Genomic DNA, 19,478 nt, shown 5'->3' with positions numbered 1-19,478 from the left:
TTTCTTTTTTTTTGCCCTTCTATTAATATTTCAACTTTTATGATATCACAAAATTGGAGGCAAATGCTGGTAATTTGAAATGTTATAATTTATTGAACAGGGTAACAACCATAAAATTTAGACATCGTTATGTGTTGAGTGTTTTTTTTTCAATCATATTGTTACAATTTAACAAAACAATTGGAATTACAATTAAAAATTAAAAGGGAAGAGAGAGAGAGAGAGAGAGATTGGGAAAGTGGGTGGTTGGTGAAAGGTGAAAGGATAAAAGATTTTTAAGAGAAAAAATAAAACGCAATTAACTTGGAGCAAATTAATTTGTTTCTAGTTTGGTTGAGTTAGATTGTTAATTAGAATTATCTATGTAAATTGTCCTAAACTTGAGTCAAATAATTTCGAAAAATAACTTTGTAAACAAATTGAGGAACCTTTTGAGCTTCAACATTTCGAAGAATTAATTCAAGTCGACCATTGTCGATGTCATATTCTTTCCATTCGTAAGACATGGGTGAGGTGAGGTCGGCCTTTGAATGTTCATCACTTCGGATCAATGAGATGGCTCGTTTGGGTCGTGTGGCTTTGGCGAGTTTGTTGATGGCTCGAACCAACATTTCTACTTCAGGTCTCATTTCGTTGCTTAAATCGTCGACTTGGTTGTCAAATTCTCGCTTGGCTTTGTTGATGTGTTCTCCAAGAGATGATCGAATGTAGTCCATCTTGGCCTTCAATTCAGCGTCTCGTTCGTTGATCATGGCAGTTCGTTTGTTTGACATTTGTTCAACGGCATCAATGGCTTGGTACTAAATTAAGATTAAGAGAGAGAGAGAGAGAGTTAGATTAACTTTCATTTTCTAAATTGTCTTTCGATTTTGATACTTACAGTGGCCTGAGCCATGGTGTTGGTGTCCCAGATGAGTGAGATGAGATAGTCGCTGGCAAAGTCCTTCATTCGGTTGATTGTGAAAGTGGCTTTTCGTTCACCGTCAGCCATGTTAACCTTTTTACCGAAAGTGATCATTTCGAAGAGGAAAACTGATTTACCTGCTCGAGCTTTTGGGTTGAAACAACTTCGAAGACCGTACTTTTCTTCTTCGTTATTTTTCTCGAAAAGAGACATTTCTAAACACTTTTCTTGCTTGGTGGTATCGAATTTAGCTTGGAGGTGGTATCGTTGTCCGTCTTGGGTGTGGAAGTCAATGGTTGCGTCTTTAATGGCCTCGAAAAGGTGGAAGGTACCGTTGTAGAAGTATGAACCAAGTGGGTGTTTGAGGTTATCGTGGAAGGTAATTCGTGGAAGACCACCAAGAATCTCTGATCCCATTGAGATTTTTTGCTCTCGCTTGATTTCCTTTCGTTCTCCATTTCGGTCAACCCAGTGGCATGAGTAGTCCTTAAGTGAGTGGAATAATTTAGCTTTGATGCTTCCGGTTGTGAGTTGTTCACCTTTGCATCCAAAGTCAATTTTTTCCTCTTTTTGCCAAACTCTCCAGTTGTAGGTCAATTTGTCTTCAACAATTTCCCAGAAAAGGGCAGAGTTAAGATCGTGACTGTTTTCACCGTCATAGTTAAGGGTCATTTTCATGTCAGCGGATTTAACACCCAAAAGGTTGTATCGTTGGGCATCAGATTTAACGAGGTTCATTGAGGTGATCATTTTAATTGGTCGGGTAAGAGCTTTGTGTTCAAAGGTAATGTGATGATCGTATTTCAAGTTGTTGGCTGATCGTTTAACGGATCGTTCCAAGGTGATCTTAAGAGTCTCAGCGTTTTCCTTTGGGGTGATCATGATGGTGTATGAACCAATGAATTTCTCATCAGATGAGGTCTTGACATCTTTGGTGGTGGTGATGGTCATAACTCGTTTTGGAAGAGTAATTTTGCTTTCGTAAACGGTGTTGTATTGGTTCTTGACTAATCGAGACCATTCGTGACCGTATTTTCGTTGGTTGTTAACGAAAAGAACTGAACCATATTCTTTACCTTCTTCTCCGTTCCATTTGAAGTAAATGTCGTACTTTTGTTCGGCACCTTTTGGTCCTTCAATGTTCATTTCGATTAAACCTTTTTGTCCAAGAGTCCATTTTGAGGTCATCTTTGAGCAAGAGTTTCCGAAACAGTATTTACCCAAAAGTTCAGGAAGCTTTTCTTTCATGATGAAAGCTTGGTTGATCTTGAAATGGTTTGGTGATTCAGTCTTGAGAGAGATGAGGTTATCTGAGACCAAGACGTGGTGGGTGAAGATTTGTTTACCTTTGAAGATGATTTCATTGGAAACGGCGATTGGGTTGGTCAATTGGTTGTTGAGTTTCTCAGCACCAAAGAATTGGATTGATGAACCATCGTTAATGGCCAAGTTGTATTGGAGCATTTGTTGTCCTTGGACCTTGATGTTGGCTAAACCGGTGACTGAAGTCTTGGTTGGAGCCTTGAGTGAGAGAGCGATCTCTGAGTCGAAAGATTTTGACTTAAGGTAAAGTGAAGCTTCGTTACCGATGAATTCAGCGATTTTAACCAAAGGAATGGAAACTCCGAGTTCAGAGTCAACCTTAGACATGTCGTAAAGTTTGACGGAGAAATCGATCTTGTTAAGTCGGTTGTAGTCGACAACAAGTTTTCGTTGTTTACCTGAAGCGGTTCGTCCATTGATTTCAGCGTTAACTTTAGCTGATTCTCGAGCGATATCAGCTGAAAGCTTCATGGTCATTGGGTTGGTACCTTTCTTTTCAACTTGAGCGTCAACTTTTCGTCCATCTCGGTTGTATTTGAGTTCGTAGACGGTTTGTCGGAGTGATTGGTATTTTTCAGATGAAAGTTCGAGTTTACCTGAAACGCTGCAAACTTTTCCTCGGGTGAATTTGTCACCGTTGAATTTGGCATTGATGAGCTTTTGACCTTCCTCAGTGGCGACCAAGGTAAGTTCAAGTTTGTTATCATCGAGTTTGTAGACAACGTTCATTTCTTGTTCGAAGTTTCTGATTGAGACTGAGTGTGGACCAGCGATCAAATTTTTGGCGAATTTACCTTCAATTTTCTCGTCGAATTTCTTCTCACCGTTGATGGTAAGTTTTGATTCAGCGACAGCGACCCATTGGGATGATTCCTTGTTCAAAGCTAAGTTGAGCTTGGCTTGTTTACCGTAACCTTCAAGACCCAAATCAATTGACTTGACAGCTGATTGTGGGACAATGATCAAGTTGTATTTGAGTTCACCGGCGTTACCAATGATGGTCCATTTTTCTGATTCGAATTTACTGTCAACAACAAATGGAACACTGTTTCGGGTTCGGTGTTGAAGATGTAATTTGGTCAATTGTTCGTTGTTGAAGATCATTGAGGTTTCTCGTCCGTTCATCTTGATGTTAACCTTCATGTCGACCTTTGATGGCTCAGATTTGGCCATTTGAGAGAATCGACCTCGTTGAGCGGGGAGAGAAACTCGAGAGTTGATCTTGGTTTCGAAGTTGTCAGCGGTTGACAAAAGTCAGTCTTGAGGGTTCGTTGATCGTAGTTGTAGACATTTTGGACTCGAGTCTCGAATTTACCATTCTTAAAGTTAAACTTGATGATTTTCTCGTTTGGTTTTCCTTCTGTAAGGATCTCAGTGTTGTAAACCTTAATTCCCTTTGATTCGTGTTCAGAGGTGAACATGAATGATTCCCTCAACCATTTGAATTGAGTCAAATGTTTGTCAGCGTGTTCAGCGCACTTGAATTCAACTAGTAAAACTGGTTCACTAGTGTAGTCTTTAAGTTCAGAGTGGAAATCGGTCTTCATTGATCGAAGTGACAATTTCATTGATTTTTTGATTGGGTTGTAGTGAATTTCAAAGTTTGGTACAGATGAAACACCAGTAAGGGTCTTAGATTTCAATTCCTTAACTTCACCAGCGGAGGCAACAAATTCATGAGTCCAGTCATTTGAGTTCTTGGTGATGAATCGGATTGATTTCATTCGTCGGTCAAGGTTGGCTTCAAGTGATCCAGTTCGAGGAACAGTCATTTTACCAGAGATTTGGTCGGCGCTTCGTTCGTATTCAGCGTTGACAATTGGTGATTCTCGTAAAGTTACTTTAAGGGAACCGATAGCCTTTGATCGTTGTTTGGTCAAGTCGAATTCAGTCTTAAGAATTTGTTTGTTTTCAGGGAAGTTGGTGATTTCCAAGTCAGCTGATTTCTTAGCTGATTCTCGGTTAAGAGAAGCAGAAACTTGGTAACCTCGGATGGTCTTGTCGGCTGATTGTTTCTTGTAGATAGCGTTCAATTTAGGAGCCATTTTGTTGAGTGAGTAAGTGGTCTTGACACTTCGTGATCCAATTGATGAAACATTAACGTACAAGCTACCTTCTTGTTGAGCGATCAACTTGTGGTCGATAACCAAAGCGTGATTGTTTTCAGGTCGGTTCAAGTCGGTGTGAACAATTTCGTATTTGAACATTTCCATTGATTTTGGAACGTAAGTGATCTTGCTTTCAACCTTGTGGTTAAATTGTCGAGCTCGGTTCTCAATGATAACATTGGTTTTCATTTCAACATTCTTGGCACCAGTTTTGACGGATGAAACTTGTCGGAAGATGACTCGGTTAAGGGTTGATTCTTGTTCGTAGTCTCGGCCCCATCGAGCTTCAACCTCGTTTTCCAAATGTTCGCCCATCTTCAAGAACATCTTGTGAGTGGTTTTACCGTTAACTCGTGGCCATTGGGTGGTCTTAAGTTCCCAGTTGTTGGTGAAAGCCTTGGCTTCTCCGGTGGTGTCAACCTTGTGGTTACCGTTAAGTTGAACGGTTTCCATCTTTCCTTGTCGTCGTCGGTATTCAACTTTACCGTTGTATTGGATGGCATTGATGGTTGGGTAAGTTCCCTTGATTGAACCATCGACCAAAAGTGAGATGATCTTTTCAGATCGCTCGTTGTTCAATTCAAGTTCAATCTTGACCATTTTGTTTTTATCTTGTTGGTTTCGGATAACCTTGACGAGGGCAAGTCGGTTTCGCTTGTTACCTGATCGGTTTGAGTGAATTTGAGCCATCATTTCATTTTCAGCTTCCATTGGGCTGGTGAAGGTAAGATCGTAGTCAACCTTTTCTCGGAGAGCAGGTGAGTTAACCATCAAGTTAAGAATGTGTTGTCGGTTTGATTTTGGAGCCAAGGTGATTCGAGCAGAGTGAAGTTGTCGGTCAACTCGGGAATCAAGAGTGACGATCCATTCTTGACCAGTGGGGAAAGCAGCTGAAACATTAACATCGACTGATTTAACAGGTAAGTTAACTGAGACCCAGAATTTACCAGCAAAGTTTTTCTTAACATTGAAGTTTCCTGATCGTCCAACCATAACTTCAACCTTTCGGTTAACTTTGGTGTTTGGAGTGTCAAGGATGAAACCTCGAACACCTTCGTCCATCTTAACAATCAATTCGTAAGTCTTGAGACTCTTGTCGGTTTTCTTGGCGTATAATCGTCGGATGATTCGAGCATCTTCCTTCATTCGAAGAGCGTTAACTTCTTCTTGACCATCGAAACAGAAAACAAATCCGAAGATCTTTTCAGTGTATTCAGTTGAGCACCATTTTTGTCGGAGGCTTGGGTAAGCTGATTCCTTCATTTCGACTCCATTGGCGTCTCGAGTGACCTTTGAGACTTCCAATCGAAGAAGATCCATTTCATCTTTGGTGTTGAGAACGAACTTGTGGGCTTTTCCTTCACCAGATCGGATGAGAGAGTGAAGACCATCAAGAACAACATCAGAGTTCAAGTTCAATTTAACGAGTTTGCTGGCGACGGGTTTTTGGAGAACCAATTCTCGACCGTAAACGAATTCAACGGCGAAGTTGGGGTAGAAACCGAAAACGTGGTCGTTTGAGGTAGATTGGGCTTTCAATGAAGCTTTGAGACCAGGGATGATTGAACCTTCGTGTTTGTATCGGAGGGTGAGACCTGAAGCCAATGGAGAGTTGACCTTGTAGTCAATGAGCATCCATCCAAGTGAAGCTTCAATGGCTTTTCGGGCTTCGGTGTTTTCAATGATCAATCGTTGGAGAGATTCTCGTCGGTCGAATGAGCTTTCAGCAGCATTCATGTAGAAGAGGGTGACACCGTTGATCTTGATGTAGGCAGAGACTTTAGCGGTCTTTGCGGCCAATTGTTGGATCTCTTCGATGATTTGGGTCAATTCTTTGACGATTGGTTGGTAGTCTTTTCGGTCTTTGGCTTCCTTGATGATCTTTTCCCAGTTTTGGGCCTTGATTTGTGAAAGTTTGTTGAACAATTTGGTGGCGAATTTGTCTAAACCTTCTTGTCGAACACCAATCTCGAAGTTAAGAGCGTTGACTCGTCGGATTGGGATTGATGAGTTAAGAACCATCCAAACTGGAGCTTCTTGACCATTTTCAACGATTGAGTCGATTTCGTAGTTGAGACCAAATTTACCTTCTGGTGTCATCTTTGAGAATTCAATGTTTCGGGCCATGGTCAATTTAGGTTCTTTCCATGATGATTGACCAAGATTGGCAATCACCTTGACGACTTGTTTGTCTGGGTTCATGGTGGTCAAAGCATTTCGGAGGTAAGAGTCAGCGTATGAGATGAAATGTTCATCCTCTGATCGTGATTCAATGTGTCGTTTAAGTTGTGAAACGGCTTCATCATCAGCGCATCGAAGGTAAACCTTAAGAGCTCGGGTTCGGACTTCATTTGGTTGGCTGGTTTCAAGAACCATTTGTCGGATTTTACCGTAAACTGATTCGTGACATGAGTCGACTAAGTTAAGAGTCTCAATGATGGCAACTTTGAGTTCAGGTTTGGCAGAGTCGAAGTACTTCTCGAAAGCCTTGATGATTTTCTCGGCATCGAATCGAACGTTAGACAAAGCTCGGACAATGACAACCTTTTGGTCTTCATTGGCCTTGTGGAGTCGAGCGATAACCATGTCAAGAGCAACGGAGGCAACAACTCGATCATGGGTAAGTTCGTAGTATCGTTGGATAGCAGCGGTCATTCCGAAAAGAGTTTGAACAAATGATCGTTCACCTCGAAGAAGCTCAGTGATGGCATCCATGGTTTCGGCACAAGGTGATGGTCGGTAGATAAGTGAGTAGATGGCGGACTTCAATTTCATTTCTGAAACGTATTGACCTTGTACAAATCTTTAACCAAAAGCTTAAGACCTGAACCAGTTCGGCTTTGAAGGATAGCATCGACGAACATGATCTTGACTCGATCGTTTGAGCAAGACTCGTGGATTTGACCAGAAATCAATGAGTTCCAGACCTTTTTCAATTCATCGTATTTCAAAGTTTCCAATGATTGAGCAAACTCTCGGAAAGCTGATGGAGATTGTGACTTGATTTGGTTGTCAACGGATTGGCAAAGGTGAGTCAATGAGTTGGTTACTTCGGTGATGGTTTTCTTTGGTAATTCAACTCGAGAAGCATGAAGTTGACTTCGTCGGAATGATTCAAGAGGAGCAGCCAAAGATCTTGATTCAGTCTTGACATAATCCATGGTAAGATTAGCGATGACATTGGTTTGAGCGGAAGCAACATGACCACATTTAACGGACTTGAGGACGTATTGAGATGACCAGGTTTGTTTACATTGGTATTCAGGTTTACCTGGAGTCAAAATAGTCTCAATGGCGGAAGCGAGTTTATCATCGGTGTGGTATTCACATGAAGAAATATCCTTTGACTTGAACATAACAATTCGGTCATTGGTTACATCTCCTTGTTGGTAAATTGTTTGACAATCACCAAGAATGTCCCGTTCAACCTTTGAAACATAACCACTGGTTCCAACAACTTGGAGAGAGGAGATGATGGCCTTCTTAACATTGATAACCCATTCTTCTTCCTCTGGGTGGTGGCAAACATCAGTGATTTCACCATCGATCCAGGAGAATCTTAAACTTCGGGCTGCCAATTGTTGTTCCCATGATCTTGACTCTGGAAGACCATTGATGGCAACGTTACGAAGCTGAACACAAGGGGATAAATAGAGAGAGAGAGAGAGATATGAGAACAATATTCCAATGGCGGAGAAAGAAAACCTCAAGTGAGTGAGAGAGAGACTGTCACTTACCTCCAATGAGTAATCACAGGTAGATAATCGGGTAAGGAGAACATCACCTTTAACATCAATTTCAGTGTTCCATGAGTTTACCAGAGTCCGTGTTGAGTATTTGTATACATGAGTAAGGCCATTGGGGTATTCGTTCAATTCGGAGGCTAAAAACAAGAGAAAACAATACAAATCAATTAGAAAAATTAAAGAGAAACTTAATCATCACAATGGTTCCTTAACTGTAAATACATACATTTACATTGTTTGGCACATTGTCCATTGTGGATGTCCGATTGTGAAGCTGTTGGTCAGAATAAAAAAGAAACACATTGAAGAATTAAAATTTAGATTAACGAGATAAACACAGAATTAAAAGTTAACGAAAAAAAAAAGAGAACAAGAAAATCCACTAATCGATTGATCAACGAAAGAAATAAGTTGATTGTTGATGTTAACAATTAACGCACAGAGAAGTTGAAAAGAAAAGTAAACTTTTCGATGGACTAACTCTTAACTCGTAACAATTAAGTCAAATTCACTGTTAAAGTTAATCGTTAATTAACTTACCGACTCGGGTGGCGGCGAGAGCGCACAAAACGAGAATTAGTCTGAGATCCATTCCTGGGGAAGAGGCTGCAGACTTATGATCTCCCGAAGCTTTGATTCAACTCCTTTTATATGAAATCGATGATGGATTAGGGAGGGGAGAGAATTTGATTCTTTTTCTTTAATTAATCTACTCCCACAATTAGATGATTAGTGCTAATTATGATTATCTGAATTTGCAGAAAGATTTCATTTCTTTTCTTCTTCTTCTTTATTTTCTTCAAGCTCATCATCTTTTTTCTCTCTTTCTCTTATTACCTTTTCATCCAATCTCTTCTTCTTTCTTTCGATCATCTTCTTCTTCTTAAATTTCTCTCTATCTTCTTAGGTCTTTCTTTTCTTCTCTCTCTCTCTTCCTTATCTTCCAAAAGAAAAGCAAACTCATACAACTCTCTATGTAATGATGAACTTTATCTTCTTGGTAAAAAGAAAGAGAAGAGAAAAATTGACAGAAGAAAATAGATTATCAGATTATCTCTTGACTTTAAGTTGTTCTTATACAGGTTGATCTAATCTCGATGATTTTTCTTCTCATTCAATTTCGATTACCATTGATTTCCAATTAAATTCAATTGTGGTTGAAATTGTGGTGATTTATCCGATTGCTCTTTGATTGATGTTTCTGTCCCATCATCAACTTAATTTGATCAATTTCCATGATTAACCATCATGATGATGATCATTATCTTACTTTCATTTAACAATTAGAGTTAAATTATGTAAATTGATTGATTTGTTTCACTTTTTGTCGATTTCATGTCACCATGTTATCGAGTTAATTGTGATTAGTTAGTTACCCTGTTCTCTTAATTAAAGTGCTTCAAATTGTTATGTCACAATTTACCTTCTTTTGATTAATTTTCTTAAAGATAATTAAGATATTCATTCATTTTATCGGTGATTCTATTTTATTGTCAATTTAATTTGATTAATTTGTCCTCTCTCTCTACAATTAACTTTGATTAAATTGCGATGTACATTTTAATTGTTGGAAAAATTTTCACTCCATCATTTACTTGTTGATCATAATCATTGATTTACTTTTATTTTCATCAAATTAAATTGCTTGAGAAAATAAGAAATGTCCAATTATTATTATTTAATTGTTATCATATCATATTAATTTAAGTGATTACATGTTGTTGATTAATTGTAACAGGATTGATTAACTTGATTGTTAAAAGGTCTTCGACCATAATTAACAGATTAAATATCAGATTATAAGTAAGATGATCGGGATATTGATTATGGTGACAATTAGATTTTAACAGTAACAATTTGAATCACTTGTGTTTATTAACAAATAATCAATCAACTAATTTACTTCCTTATAAATATAATTAAAACAATCAAAATAACAACAACCTTCTAATCAAACAATTAGTTGATTGTTTGGACTAAAAAAGTGATAAAGATAAGTTTTAAATTATTAATTAAGAGCAATTTCTCTTGATTAGTAAATTTGCTTTGGAAAAAGTTTATTAATCAATCCAATAGTTTGCTAATTGTTTATGACAATTAAATTGTTTCGATTGATCTAATTGTGACTTTTTTTGACAAACCAAATTGATCACATTTTCATTATCATTAAGAGTTAATCAACATCATTAAGAATGTAATTCAAGTATCTTTTCATTTATGATTAACTTAATCATTATCTTTTCTTGTTCCAATGATTAGTAAATCGATGATGTTAATTTACTAATCAATTGGTTTTGCTTTTTCTCGAGTTCATCATTGATTAGAGTTGATTGTGATTCTTTGATTATGATGAAATGAAATGAATAAAAAATAGAAAGTTAATTGTAACCGAACTTTGATCCAACTTTTAATTTAGTAAATTGGTTAATTAATGTAACAATGTTAAAATTAGATCGTTGAAAAGTAAATTGTTGATCGAAAAATTTAAATTCTCTTGTTAATTGTTATTGATTGGGTTTGATAATCTTTTCAATTGATTGTAGATTTTTTTTTATCTTTAAAAGTTAATTGTTTACATTGATTTATAATGGAAACATAATTTAACTGTCAAATTGTTAAGAAAATCTAGTTGATTGTGATTACTATTCAATATATTAGAACCTTGAGTTGATTGTGTTTAGTAAATTGTCATGATCATGATCATGATCATGCTGATGTCAGTTGATCTTGACAATTAAATTAAGTTCAATTAAATTAAATGTTCTGTTGATTAAGAAAAAAAGGTTAAAGTGGTTTTTTCTTTGTCAGCAATTGTCAGAATTAGCAATTAGATTTGATTAAGAGTTAATCATCATCTCTATATTTTGATGATCAATGTACACACACAATCAATTGAAGTAGTTATTAATTATCTGATTAAATGAATTCCAATAATCAAAAATGTCACCATATCATCAAAAATTTACAACCAAGAAAATACATTGGTTCCTATTAATCTGCAATCTAATTGTCACCCTTAACAATTAAGGTTGTAATTGTTTCCTCTAATTAAATGGATTAACCATTGGTACCAAATTGATTACCATATGTAACAATTAACCTGTTGATTGTTGAATTTGGACTTTTGTTATCAGCCTTCAAACTGGATAGTTGGCTAACCAACTGATTGATTAGCGATCAATCAAAAGACGTCATTAATCATCTAATTATCTCAACATTGGAAACGAATCACAATTAAAATCAACTTGATACTTGAGATAATCAACTCAAAAAATCAGCTGAAAACATGGAAAAAATTTCACTTGTAACTTTTTTGTATTTTTTTGCTTCTTCATCATCATCATCATCTCCATCTTCAAAATTATCACCCAATCAACGATCATCATTGATTGATTGTTAATCTAAATTCAATGTCAGAATCACAGAACCAGATTTTAGCGAAAAAAAAAACTTTTCTCTCTCTCTTTCACTTTTAATTGTTCGTAATCCAACAAAACGAATTGTCCTAAATTGTCGCCCATTAGTTAATCAATCGAATGGGCTAATTTGATAAGTTCCAAGTTAATTAAGTTCCTTTTCCCTGGTAAGTAACTGATCCTTTCCATTGAGTCGAGGTTTAATCTGTCTTCTTGTATCCATATTCGTGTCTTTTAATTTGCTTATTTCTCACTAAGAATCAAAGTTAATTGCTCCATCCAAGGTTCTTTTGGTATCGATATCGAGGTAAAGGTAAATCAGGAATTCGTCATATTTTCCTTAATTGTAACAATTTTACTTCTCAGATTTGGGTAACTCGAGTTGTTAATCCAATGTTAATCATTGTTGACGTTTCTTTGTTTTCCTTTGCTTGATTGTTGTGAGCTTTACACAATCATGTTTACCTACTTCTAATTTTGAAGATGATCAACTTAAGATGTTCATCAACACACAAATCATAGTCGAATGATACATTGGACTTTTAACCATAGAACAAATAATGGAATCAGGGCATTTTCATTCTTCCTTCTCGTTTTCTTTGCCGAATACATTTCGTCAATCGATTTCACGGGAGAAATAACCACCAATTAAGTTTCCGACAAATCGATGAATAGAATAGCGAAATAGTTTTTTCAGTCAAATTCTGTTTAGCACAAACCTTGATTCTAGAAGAAGAAGAAAATATAAGATATAAGTTATAACTTTTTTGAAATTTTATTCTTTTTTGGAGTTTTCTTCACGCGACATTTCCTAGAGGTCATTTTATTGTCATCTTCATCATTGTCCGCCTCATCGAATAGCGATTCCAATCAACTGCTCGGTTGTCGATAAGATCCTGTGAATAATATTATGTAAGAGATTCGGTGAATTTTGATCACTGATTCCATCCAAATGTACTTATTGTAACGGTAAAGATTTTGATTGTTATTGATTGTTGTTGACGTTTTCTCTTCTTTAGGGATAACTTCGTTTTCCTTTGTTCCTTAATTGGCTCATTTTCATCCTTTTCGTGCTCATTATCAATTGAATCAATTTCTGAAATGGCGATGAAAGGATATTTTGGGAATAGAATATGTAACTGATAATCGAAGGCACATTCGCCTTGAGCTTCGCTCACTTTTTGTGAACTTTTACAAATAATATCTGTAAGTAGAATTCGTTTATCAGTATAATATTGTTTTCGTTTCAGATAAGGATTAAGCCAGAGGATGGAGATTAGTGTCATGGTGAGTAAACTTAATGTAGATTCAATTATTTATGGTGATTGTAAATTTGTATTCTTGGTGTTTAATTGCTTCCAAAATGAAAAGTAAATTTAATATGGAACCAATTATTCCACCAGTAATTGGATTAAGAGAGAGAATATTCAAATTACCATTAATTCATCCATAATTTATTCGGAACTTATCTTCAAATTACTAAACCCAAACTCGACCAAACAAAAAAATGTCCACTCAATGTTAACGAAGATGTAAACCTGCAGACAAATACCAAGAAAGCCTAAAACAAACTCAAGAAGATCACAATCGATTCCACGGTGAAAACTTTCTTCATAGTAACCAAATAATATCATCTGATTGTTCAGATTAATGATAAGTACACTGTGTATCTAAACATTCAACTACCAAGGTATTGATATGTTGGTAACAAGGCCATTAACCAACGGTAATGTTTCTCCGTTTTAGTTTACATCGAGTATCAATAAGGTGAGCTAATAAAAGGTAAATGGTGTACATTTGACACGAGAGATGAGAAATAAGCAAAATCTATGTAATTATTATATTCGTTTTCTAGTCCAATGTCCTTGTAAAGTTAATGAAGCCAAACGGAAAATCGGAACAATCAATTAACATGTAAAATTTGATATCGACCTTTAGAAGTAAAGTAATCATACCAAATTTCGATACTAAATGACCAATGTAACTGTTGAGAGAGAGAGAGAGAGAGAGAAAAATTGACACTTAATTGATTGATTTAAATTGTTGTGCTATTTAATTACCTTAATTGATCTCTCCTCTACTGTCATGTATCTCTATCATCTTTTCCTCCTCTCTTTGTGACTCTCTGTCTTCATCTAATCTTACCGCCATTGTGATCTGGGGAAAAAAGAAGAAGAAGAAGTTGATGATGATCATCATCACTATTTACCTTGAAACTAATTAATTAGCCGATGATTGGTAAAGATGATTAAGGAGAAATACAATAACAAGAAAACGTGAGTTTTTTTGTAAATATCCAACTGTTGATACCAGTTATCAAAAACATCATCCAACTTAACCTCATTGTCATTGTTTCTTATCGGGATCGACAGAAAATTGATTCACAGTAATCCAAGGTAATAAAATGAATAACAAAATTAAAACAAAATAATTAAGTGATAATCTATTAATTATCATAAGTTAATTATCTTCAAATGTTTCTGGTTACAAGAAAACCGAATCGATTGTATAACAGCGATTCGATCCATCGAAACAAAGTCAACCAATCAGAATTGAAAAGAATTTCCGGTTCAACCAATCAGAGAAAAGAAGATTGAAATTCAAAGTTTGATGTTTGTCTTTTTTTCTCTTGTTATTATCAAGTTGAGACTTTTTTTCATTATAATCTTTGGTTTTATCTTTCGCCTTTAATTATTATTAATATTTTTTTGATTGTGTCTTTTTGTTGGTTTTACTCTTTTTTTGTCTTATCTTAACTGTTAATTACTAGTAACGAGTATGAGTACATCTTCTTCTTGTTCGGGCTCAACCGTTTTCTCTTCAAGTGGTTCCCTTAACAGTGAGCATGAAGATATCATTGAGAAATTAAGATCAACTCGGGAAGATGTTTTCATCAAATTAGCTCGAATGCATTTGTTGTTTAACATTGATGCTGTTGGAGATACTTTAGCTTCCTTGTTTGATGACAAATCGAAAGATGAAAGTGTTGATGGTAAATTTATATTCCGTTAACCAATCTAATCATTAGTCTTTGACACTAAAAAAATCATCTGTCTTGTTTTGTTCTCTCTCTCTTTGTCTTTGCCTTTTTCTCTTTTCTTTTTAAATAACTTCAATTATTCAACTGTTACTTTGATTTTTAATATTTGACACGAACGACTTTCATTATGTTAATCCATGTTGATTTTTTTCTCTCATCTTTTCGCCGATTTTCAGGTTCCAAACAGATTGGTGATGCAACTATTCTTTGTATGAATCAATTGATCGATTTTATTGCTCAAGACTCAAGTAAGTTTTTCTTCTAATTCTTTTCATCTTTTTTATTTCTAAATTGTTTCTCTATTTCAACAGATATTGTGCAAGAAGGTATCTTCCGAAGATGTGGAAGTTTAGTCAGACAACAAGAACTCAAATCCAAGTTAACTCGAGGGACAAAGGTTAATTTAGAGGATGGACAGTATAATGTACATGATTGCGCTAATGTTTTAAAGACATTTCTCTCGGAACTTTCCCAGCCTCTTCTCACAGACATTTTCTATAAAATTAATTGTGAAATTCCTGATATAACTGAACAAGTTACAAACTCTGGTTCATTATCACCATCTAAGAAGAACAAAAAACTCAAGAAACTTCAACTTCTTCTACTCTTATTACCTGCAAATGTGCGTAAATTTGTTCGTGATTTATTGCTTCTTTTAAACAAAACTGCAGCTCAAAGTGAATACAATAAGATGAATTCCCGCAATTTGTCTACTCTTTTTGCGCCACATCTTTTGTTCCCAAAAGAAATGACCGCCAGTGAAATCCAACAGCATTTGATTATTTTAACGGACGAACTCAAATTTATGATTGACAATGTGAATATAATTTTTGATCCACCAAAAGAATTAGCTATCGATGCTAAAAGAGAATACCAAAAACTTGAAAGCGGAGATGCTACGGACGATGTAGTGGACACAGTTTTGACCTTTTGTAGTCGTGATAATATTCCAAAACAACCTGAAACCGCTAAACATCTTGCTGAACTTTACGCTTTTATTAGTAGTATGCCAGAAACTCCTAAAAAGAAAAGTCTAATTAAACAATTTAATCGACAAAATGGTGGAATTACTCCATTATCGGTAAAAAAGGATGACAGTGTTAAACTTAGAGCGAGTAACATGATGAAAGCTGTTGGAAAAGGAATTAGAAAAGGATTGAATCTCTTTCCAGGTTCTATTAATGGAACTCCGAAAACACCCAAACTAAGCAAAAGCTGTGATCAACTTTCAGGAAGAGCGACTCCATGTGACACTCGACCAAGTTGGAGTTCTGAGACAAATCTCAACGAAAGTGACAAACAATCATTCCAACAAACTCTGGATACTGTTGACAATTCAATAGAAATTGATTCAAATGATGTTCATACACCTCAAAGGAATCCCAAGAAATTCAAGCTCTCAGAATGAATCAAATATTATAGCGAAAGCTTTGAATATTTCGTCTTTTAATCTCCAACCACTTTGATTAAGATTATAATTCTTACTTTCCCTATTATTAATTGCGATCTTTTTTTAGAAGCAATAATTGTACTAATCATTATCTACTTTTTTTTTCAAAAATGATTTGTAAGCCATTTCTTATCCACTTATCTCCACTATCTAAATCATTCAAAACTTTCAGTTACGTTGTTAATATCATTATACAATCGACACATCGACTGATTATTAATTGTAAAAATTGATTTTCAAAAAAATGAATGATTTATATTGTGATTGGTAAAACATAAATATGTGTAGGAAGTGACAAAAAGGAATAATGAAAATGTTAATGGTTATGGTTATGGTAATTTAACAATGATTCTGATGATGACGAACTGTAATCATGATGAAAATGAGTAAATTGACAGAATGTAACAAATGAAGAGTGAAAGAAAAGAGGAGAAAGTGAATAAAATGAATTTAAATTGTAAAATAAATCATATTAATTTGCTTTTCGTTCAATAGATATCAGTGAAATTGGTTCGATGTCAATTGAAATCCTTTTTCAATCAAACAGAACCAAATGTTTCCTTCTGAGAATTTGGTCTAATTGGTTTAATTAACAACTGATTCCTAAGTAACTTAATTAAAAGAGTATGAAAGTGAAATTTAGAGAGAGAGAGAGAGATAGAGAGAAAGAGAAATTAATTAATTACCAAAAGAATCAGTTTAATATGGAATAGTATAAGGGTTGATTAAAGGTCGACGACTTCGGATTATGTCGGCTAATCTTTCACCTAACATGTATTCTGGTCCTGATGATAAACCGGGCGACGAAGGGAAAACGGAAGCATCGGCGATCCTTAATCCGGTCACTCCGCCGAGAACTTTAAGGTTTTGATCTACAACTGCGAGAGGATCTCGGGGATCTCCCATTCGACAAGTTCCGGCCAAATGTTCAGAGGGAATTGTCAACGATTGAGCCGAACAAGCTAAATATGGTTCGGTGTAAAGGGCGAATTCTCGACAAGTCGGTAGTTTATCGGAATATGGGGTAGCACCAGTTTCACGAATCGCTCGAGTTTTACCCAAATTTTTTGCCAATTTCAGGGCATTGGTCAAGGATTGAAGGTCAGTTGGTTGTTGATTGTATTTCGGATCAATCTCAGGATCATCGTCCGGGTCAACTGAGACAATATTAACACTTCCTCTTGATCGGGGTCGAGTTAGACAAGCGGCCAAAGTGAATGAAGGTGTTTTCGTGTTAGATTCAAACAATTTCACCCAAACATCAGAGTTCAGGCCAATATTTTTACGGAAAAAGTAACCATCATCAGCGATTAGACCACCTGAGTAAAGAAACAAAGCAATGTCAGGCCAATGTCCGGTATCGTTGTAACCATAGATATTGGATTGTGCGAATGCGACTGAATCATAACCCGTGGTAGTGAATCGACCTGAAGAAATCAAACAATCGATTAGAACCATTTGGACCGATTGTTTTTTTCTATTCTCGATAAACTTTATCATTAATTCGTTTTCTTCTTGATTATATTTTTATTCTCACCTTTTCCTTCAGCGTATTCATTCACTGTGTTTATATCAAATTGATCATTGAGAAAATTCCTTGGGACATTTTCAAATTTGTAGTTAAGTGAAAAGGCGCAGATCGGACTTACCAGATTCTTTCCCACTCCCGGGAGATTGGCGACAACTTCAATTCGATGCTCTTCAAGTAGATTTCTCGGTCCAATACCCGAAATCATCAATATCTTTGGATTGTTAATCGGACCTGCAGATAAAATGACCTCTCGTCGAGCATAAACAATATGGTTTATCCCGTGACGGGAAAATTCAACACCAATCGCTCGTTTCCCATCCATTAGAACTCGATTAACTCGAGAAAATGTTAATATCTTTAAATTGGTTCGATGTATAATCGGATCAAGATACGATTTAGCTGCTGAATATCGAGTACCATTGAACTGAGTGAATTGAGGTCGAGCGACAATCACATTAGAAATAGCGTTTATATCACCATAGGGAAGGCCTAATTCCGCTGCCGCTGATCTCATCGATCTGGTTAATAGATTTTCAAATGGATCCAAATTAACAGGAAGTAAACCATTCGAACCATAATTACCTGAGAGAAAGTGTAACAATAAGCATAAAACTGATCACAAGTAATTTGGTGGCAACAATTAACTTACGATTAGTATAATGTGAATCATGTGGATTGAAATCACGTTTCTGTTCAACTTTAATGAAATAGGGAAAGTTACGTTCCCACCGCCACTCTTTCAACCCCAACGCAGACCACGAATTATATTCATCAGGGTGACCTCTTGAATAGATCATCGAATCGAAAATAGTTGTCCCACCGAGGCCTTTTCCGCGAATCAATCGACATTTCTAATGTACAACAAGTTTCAATTTATTTTCTCAAACCGACAATTAAGATCCTATTCATTGAATTAGTTAATTGCTTACTCGATCTTCCATAGAGAAACATGATTTCTCTTGTTGGACAGTTTTAAATTTCCAAGAGTAGACTGACCCTTGGAAGATATTGGACAGAGCGGGAATTTCACTAAGACTCGGAGTGGGTCCGCCCGCTTCCAATAATAGAACACTTTTAGTTGGATCTTCGGACAATCGATTGGCGAGAACACATCCCGCCGCTGATGAGCCAACTATTAGAATCGATGATTAAGGGGAAAAGATTGAATTGAGTTGAAGATGATTACGATCAATTATCTTGATTGTCGATATTTAGATTTACCAAACACTTACCGATTATAAAGTCATAAGAATTTTCCCAATAATCGTTGTTCAATGTTCGAGATATTTTTTCTTCGGCATAGAAAAAAGTCTTAATTGCTAAAGGAATTAATCCAGCGACAAATGGATAAGCCAGAAGGAAGAGTAAACTCTTTTCCATGGCGATCAAATTTAACAAAAGAAATCAATTAAATTGTTGTTAATCACAATCACGAAAATGATTTTTTATTATTTATCCTCGTTCGTTGGTGATATTTGAATTGTTTTGTTTTTCTTGTTATTTGATGATAAAGTTGATTGATGATAAACAATAAATAAACACTTGATCAATTAAGTTTAATCATTTAGCTGTTCTAATGTTTTAATTGCTTAATCTGAGCAATTAACTGGATCGTGTTAATTCAATTTTGTCCACCGAATGGGAGAATCGTTTGTTAACCAAAGAGTTTTAATTTGTCTTCACAATTTCCGCCTTACGAGATTTTCAACCAACATTTAACTTTTTTTCATTGTGCTTGTGATTTTATTAACCAATCAGTTTCCCCGATTGTTTTTTGGTTAACAATTTAAAATCAATTCATCAATCATTATTGCTTAGTGATGAATAGATTCATGACCTTTCATTTAATGTAATTTGAAACTGATTTTCATCCACAATCTATCACGATTATCAATGATTATTATCATTGCTGATTTAGTTTTACTTTCATTCTTAATTTTTAACAAAAAGTATTTAAATC

General features: G+C 35.7%; 3 protein-coding genes across 11 annotated transcripts; 1 reads left to right on the top strand and 2 right to left on the bottom strand.

Annotated features, from left to right (window-relative positions):
• Positions 1–70: 70 nt before the first annotated feature.
• On the bottom strand, positions 71–8,767 carry LOC128386567 (uncharacterized). Its single transcript, XM_053345614.1, is given in 7 exon segments — positions 71–800; positions 881–3,477; positions 3,480–7,127; positions 7,130–7,967; positions 8,073–8,218; positions 8,308–8,355; positions 8,622–8,767. Coding segments are annotated over 7 exon segments (7,755 nt in total). The 5' UTR covers positions 8,674–8,767; the 3' UTR covers positions 71–374.
• Positions 8,768–11,471: 2,704 nt separating this feature from the next.
• On the top strand, positions 11,472–16,481 carry LOC128386574 (rho GTPase-activating protein 19-like). 8 transcript variants are annotated; one of them, XM_053345631.1, is made up of 8 exons: positions 11,472–11,664; positions 12,313–12,409; positions 12,517–12,784; positions 12,869–13,264; positions 13,671–13,773; positions 13,870–13,893; positions 14,714–14,785; positions 14,849–16,481. In XM_053345631.1, exons 7-8 carry the CDS (start codon positions 14,749–14,751, stop codon positions 15,943–15,945), a joined length of 1,134 nt encoding a protein of 377 aa, XP_053201606.1. In that variant the 5' UTR covers positions 11,472–11,664; positions 12,313–12,409; positions 12,517–12,784; positions 12,869–13,264; positions 13,671–13,773; positions 13,870–13,893; positions 14,714–14,748; the 3' UTR covers positions 15,946–16,481. The 8 variants fall into 8 exon arrangements, with proteins under 8 accessions (XP_053201606.1, XP_053201608.1, XP_053201607.1 ...); XM_053345633.1 differs by lacking the exon at positions 13,870–13,893; XM_053345632.1 differs by lacking the exon at positions 13,870–13,893 and having other exon boundaries at positions 13,668–13,773.
• LOC128386571 (glucose dehydrogenase [FAD, quinone]-like) lies at positions 16,437–19,226 on the bottom strand. 2 transcript variants are annotated; one of them, XM_053345623.1, is made up of 6 exons: positions 18,751–19,226; positions 18,448–18,650; positions 18,168–18,369; positions 17,525–18,100; positions 16,674–17,414; positions 16,437–16,598 (listed from the first exon to the last, which is right to left on the bottom strand). In XM_053345623.1, the coding sequence occupies exons 1-5, from the start codon at positions 18,896–18,898 to the stop codon at positions 16,687–16,689; spliced, it is 1,857 nt and encodes a 618-aa protein (XP_053201598.1). In that variant the 5' UTR covers positions 18,899–19,226; the 3' UTR covers positions 16,437–16,598; positions 16,674–16,686. The 2 variants fall into 2 exon arrangements, with proteins under 2 accessions (XP_053201598.1, XP_053201597.1); XM_053345622.1 differs by lacking the exon at positions 16,437–16,598 and having other exon boundaries at positions 16,666–17,414.
• Positions 19,227–19,478: the final 252 nt, after the last annotated feature.

This window comes from Panonychus citri, unplaced genomic scaffold, assembly GCF_014898815.1.
Source record: "Panonychus citri isolate SS breed McGregor unplaced genomic scaffold, ASM1489881v1 Contig00072, whole genome shotgun sequence".
NCBI classification, from domain to species: Eukaryota; Metazoa; Arthropoda; class Arachnida; order Trombidiformes; family Tetranychidae; genus Panonychus; species Panonychus citri.
Note: the sequence above shows the minus strand (reverse complement) of the source record. Positions and strands in the feature narration are given on the sequence as shown.

What these genes read in the sequence shown, in the direction of transcription:
- LOC128386574 (XM_053345626.1), top strand. Translation starts at nt 14,276, where the DNA reads ATGAGTACATCTTCTTCTTGTTCGGGCTCAACCGTTTTCTCTTCAAGT. An exon ending in GAAAGATGAAAGTGTTGATG is followed by an intron (nt 14,490 to 14,713) that starts GTAAATTTATAT and finishes GCCGATTTTCAG; the next exon opens with GTTCCAAACAGATTGGTGAT. An exon ending in TTTTATTGCTCAAGACTCAA is followed by an intron (nt 14,786 to 14,848) that starts GTAAGTTTTTCT and finishes CTATTTCAACAG; the next exon opens with ATATTGTGCAAGAAGGTATC.
- LOC128386571 (XM_053345623.1), bottom strand. Translation starts at nt 18,898, where the DNA reads ATGGAAAAGAGTTTACTCTTCCTTCTGGCTTATCCATTTGTCGCTGGA. An exon ending in TGATTCACATTATACTAATC is followed by an intron (nt 18,101 to 18,167) that starts GTAAGTTAATTG and finishes ACTTTCTCTCAG; the next exon opens with GTAATTATGGTTCGAATGGT. An exon ending in TGAATACGCTGAAGGAAAAG is followed by an intron (nt 17,415 to 17,524) that starts GTGAGAATAAAA and finishes TGATTTCTTCAG; the next exon opens with GTCGATTCACTACCACGGGT.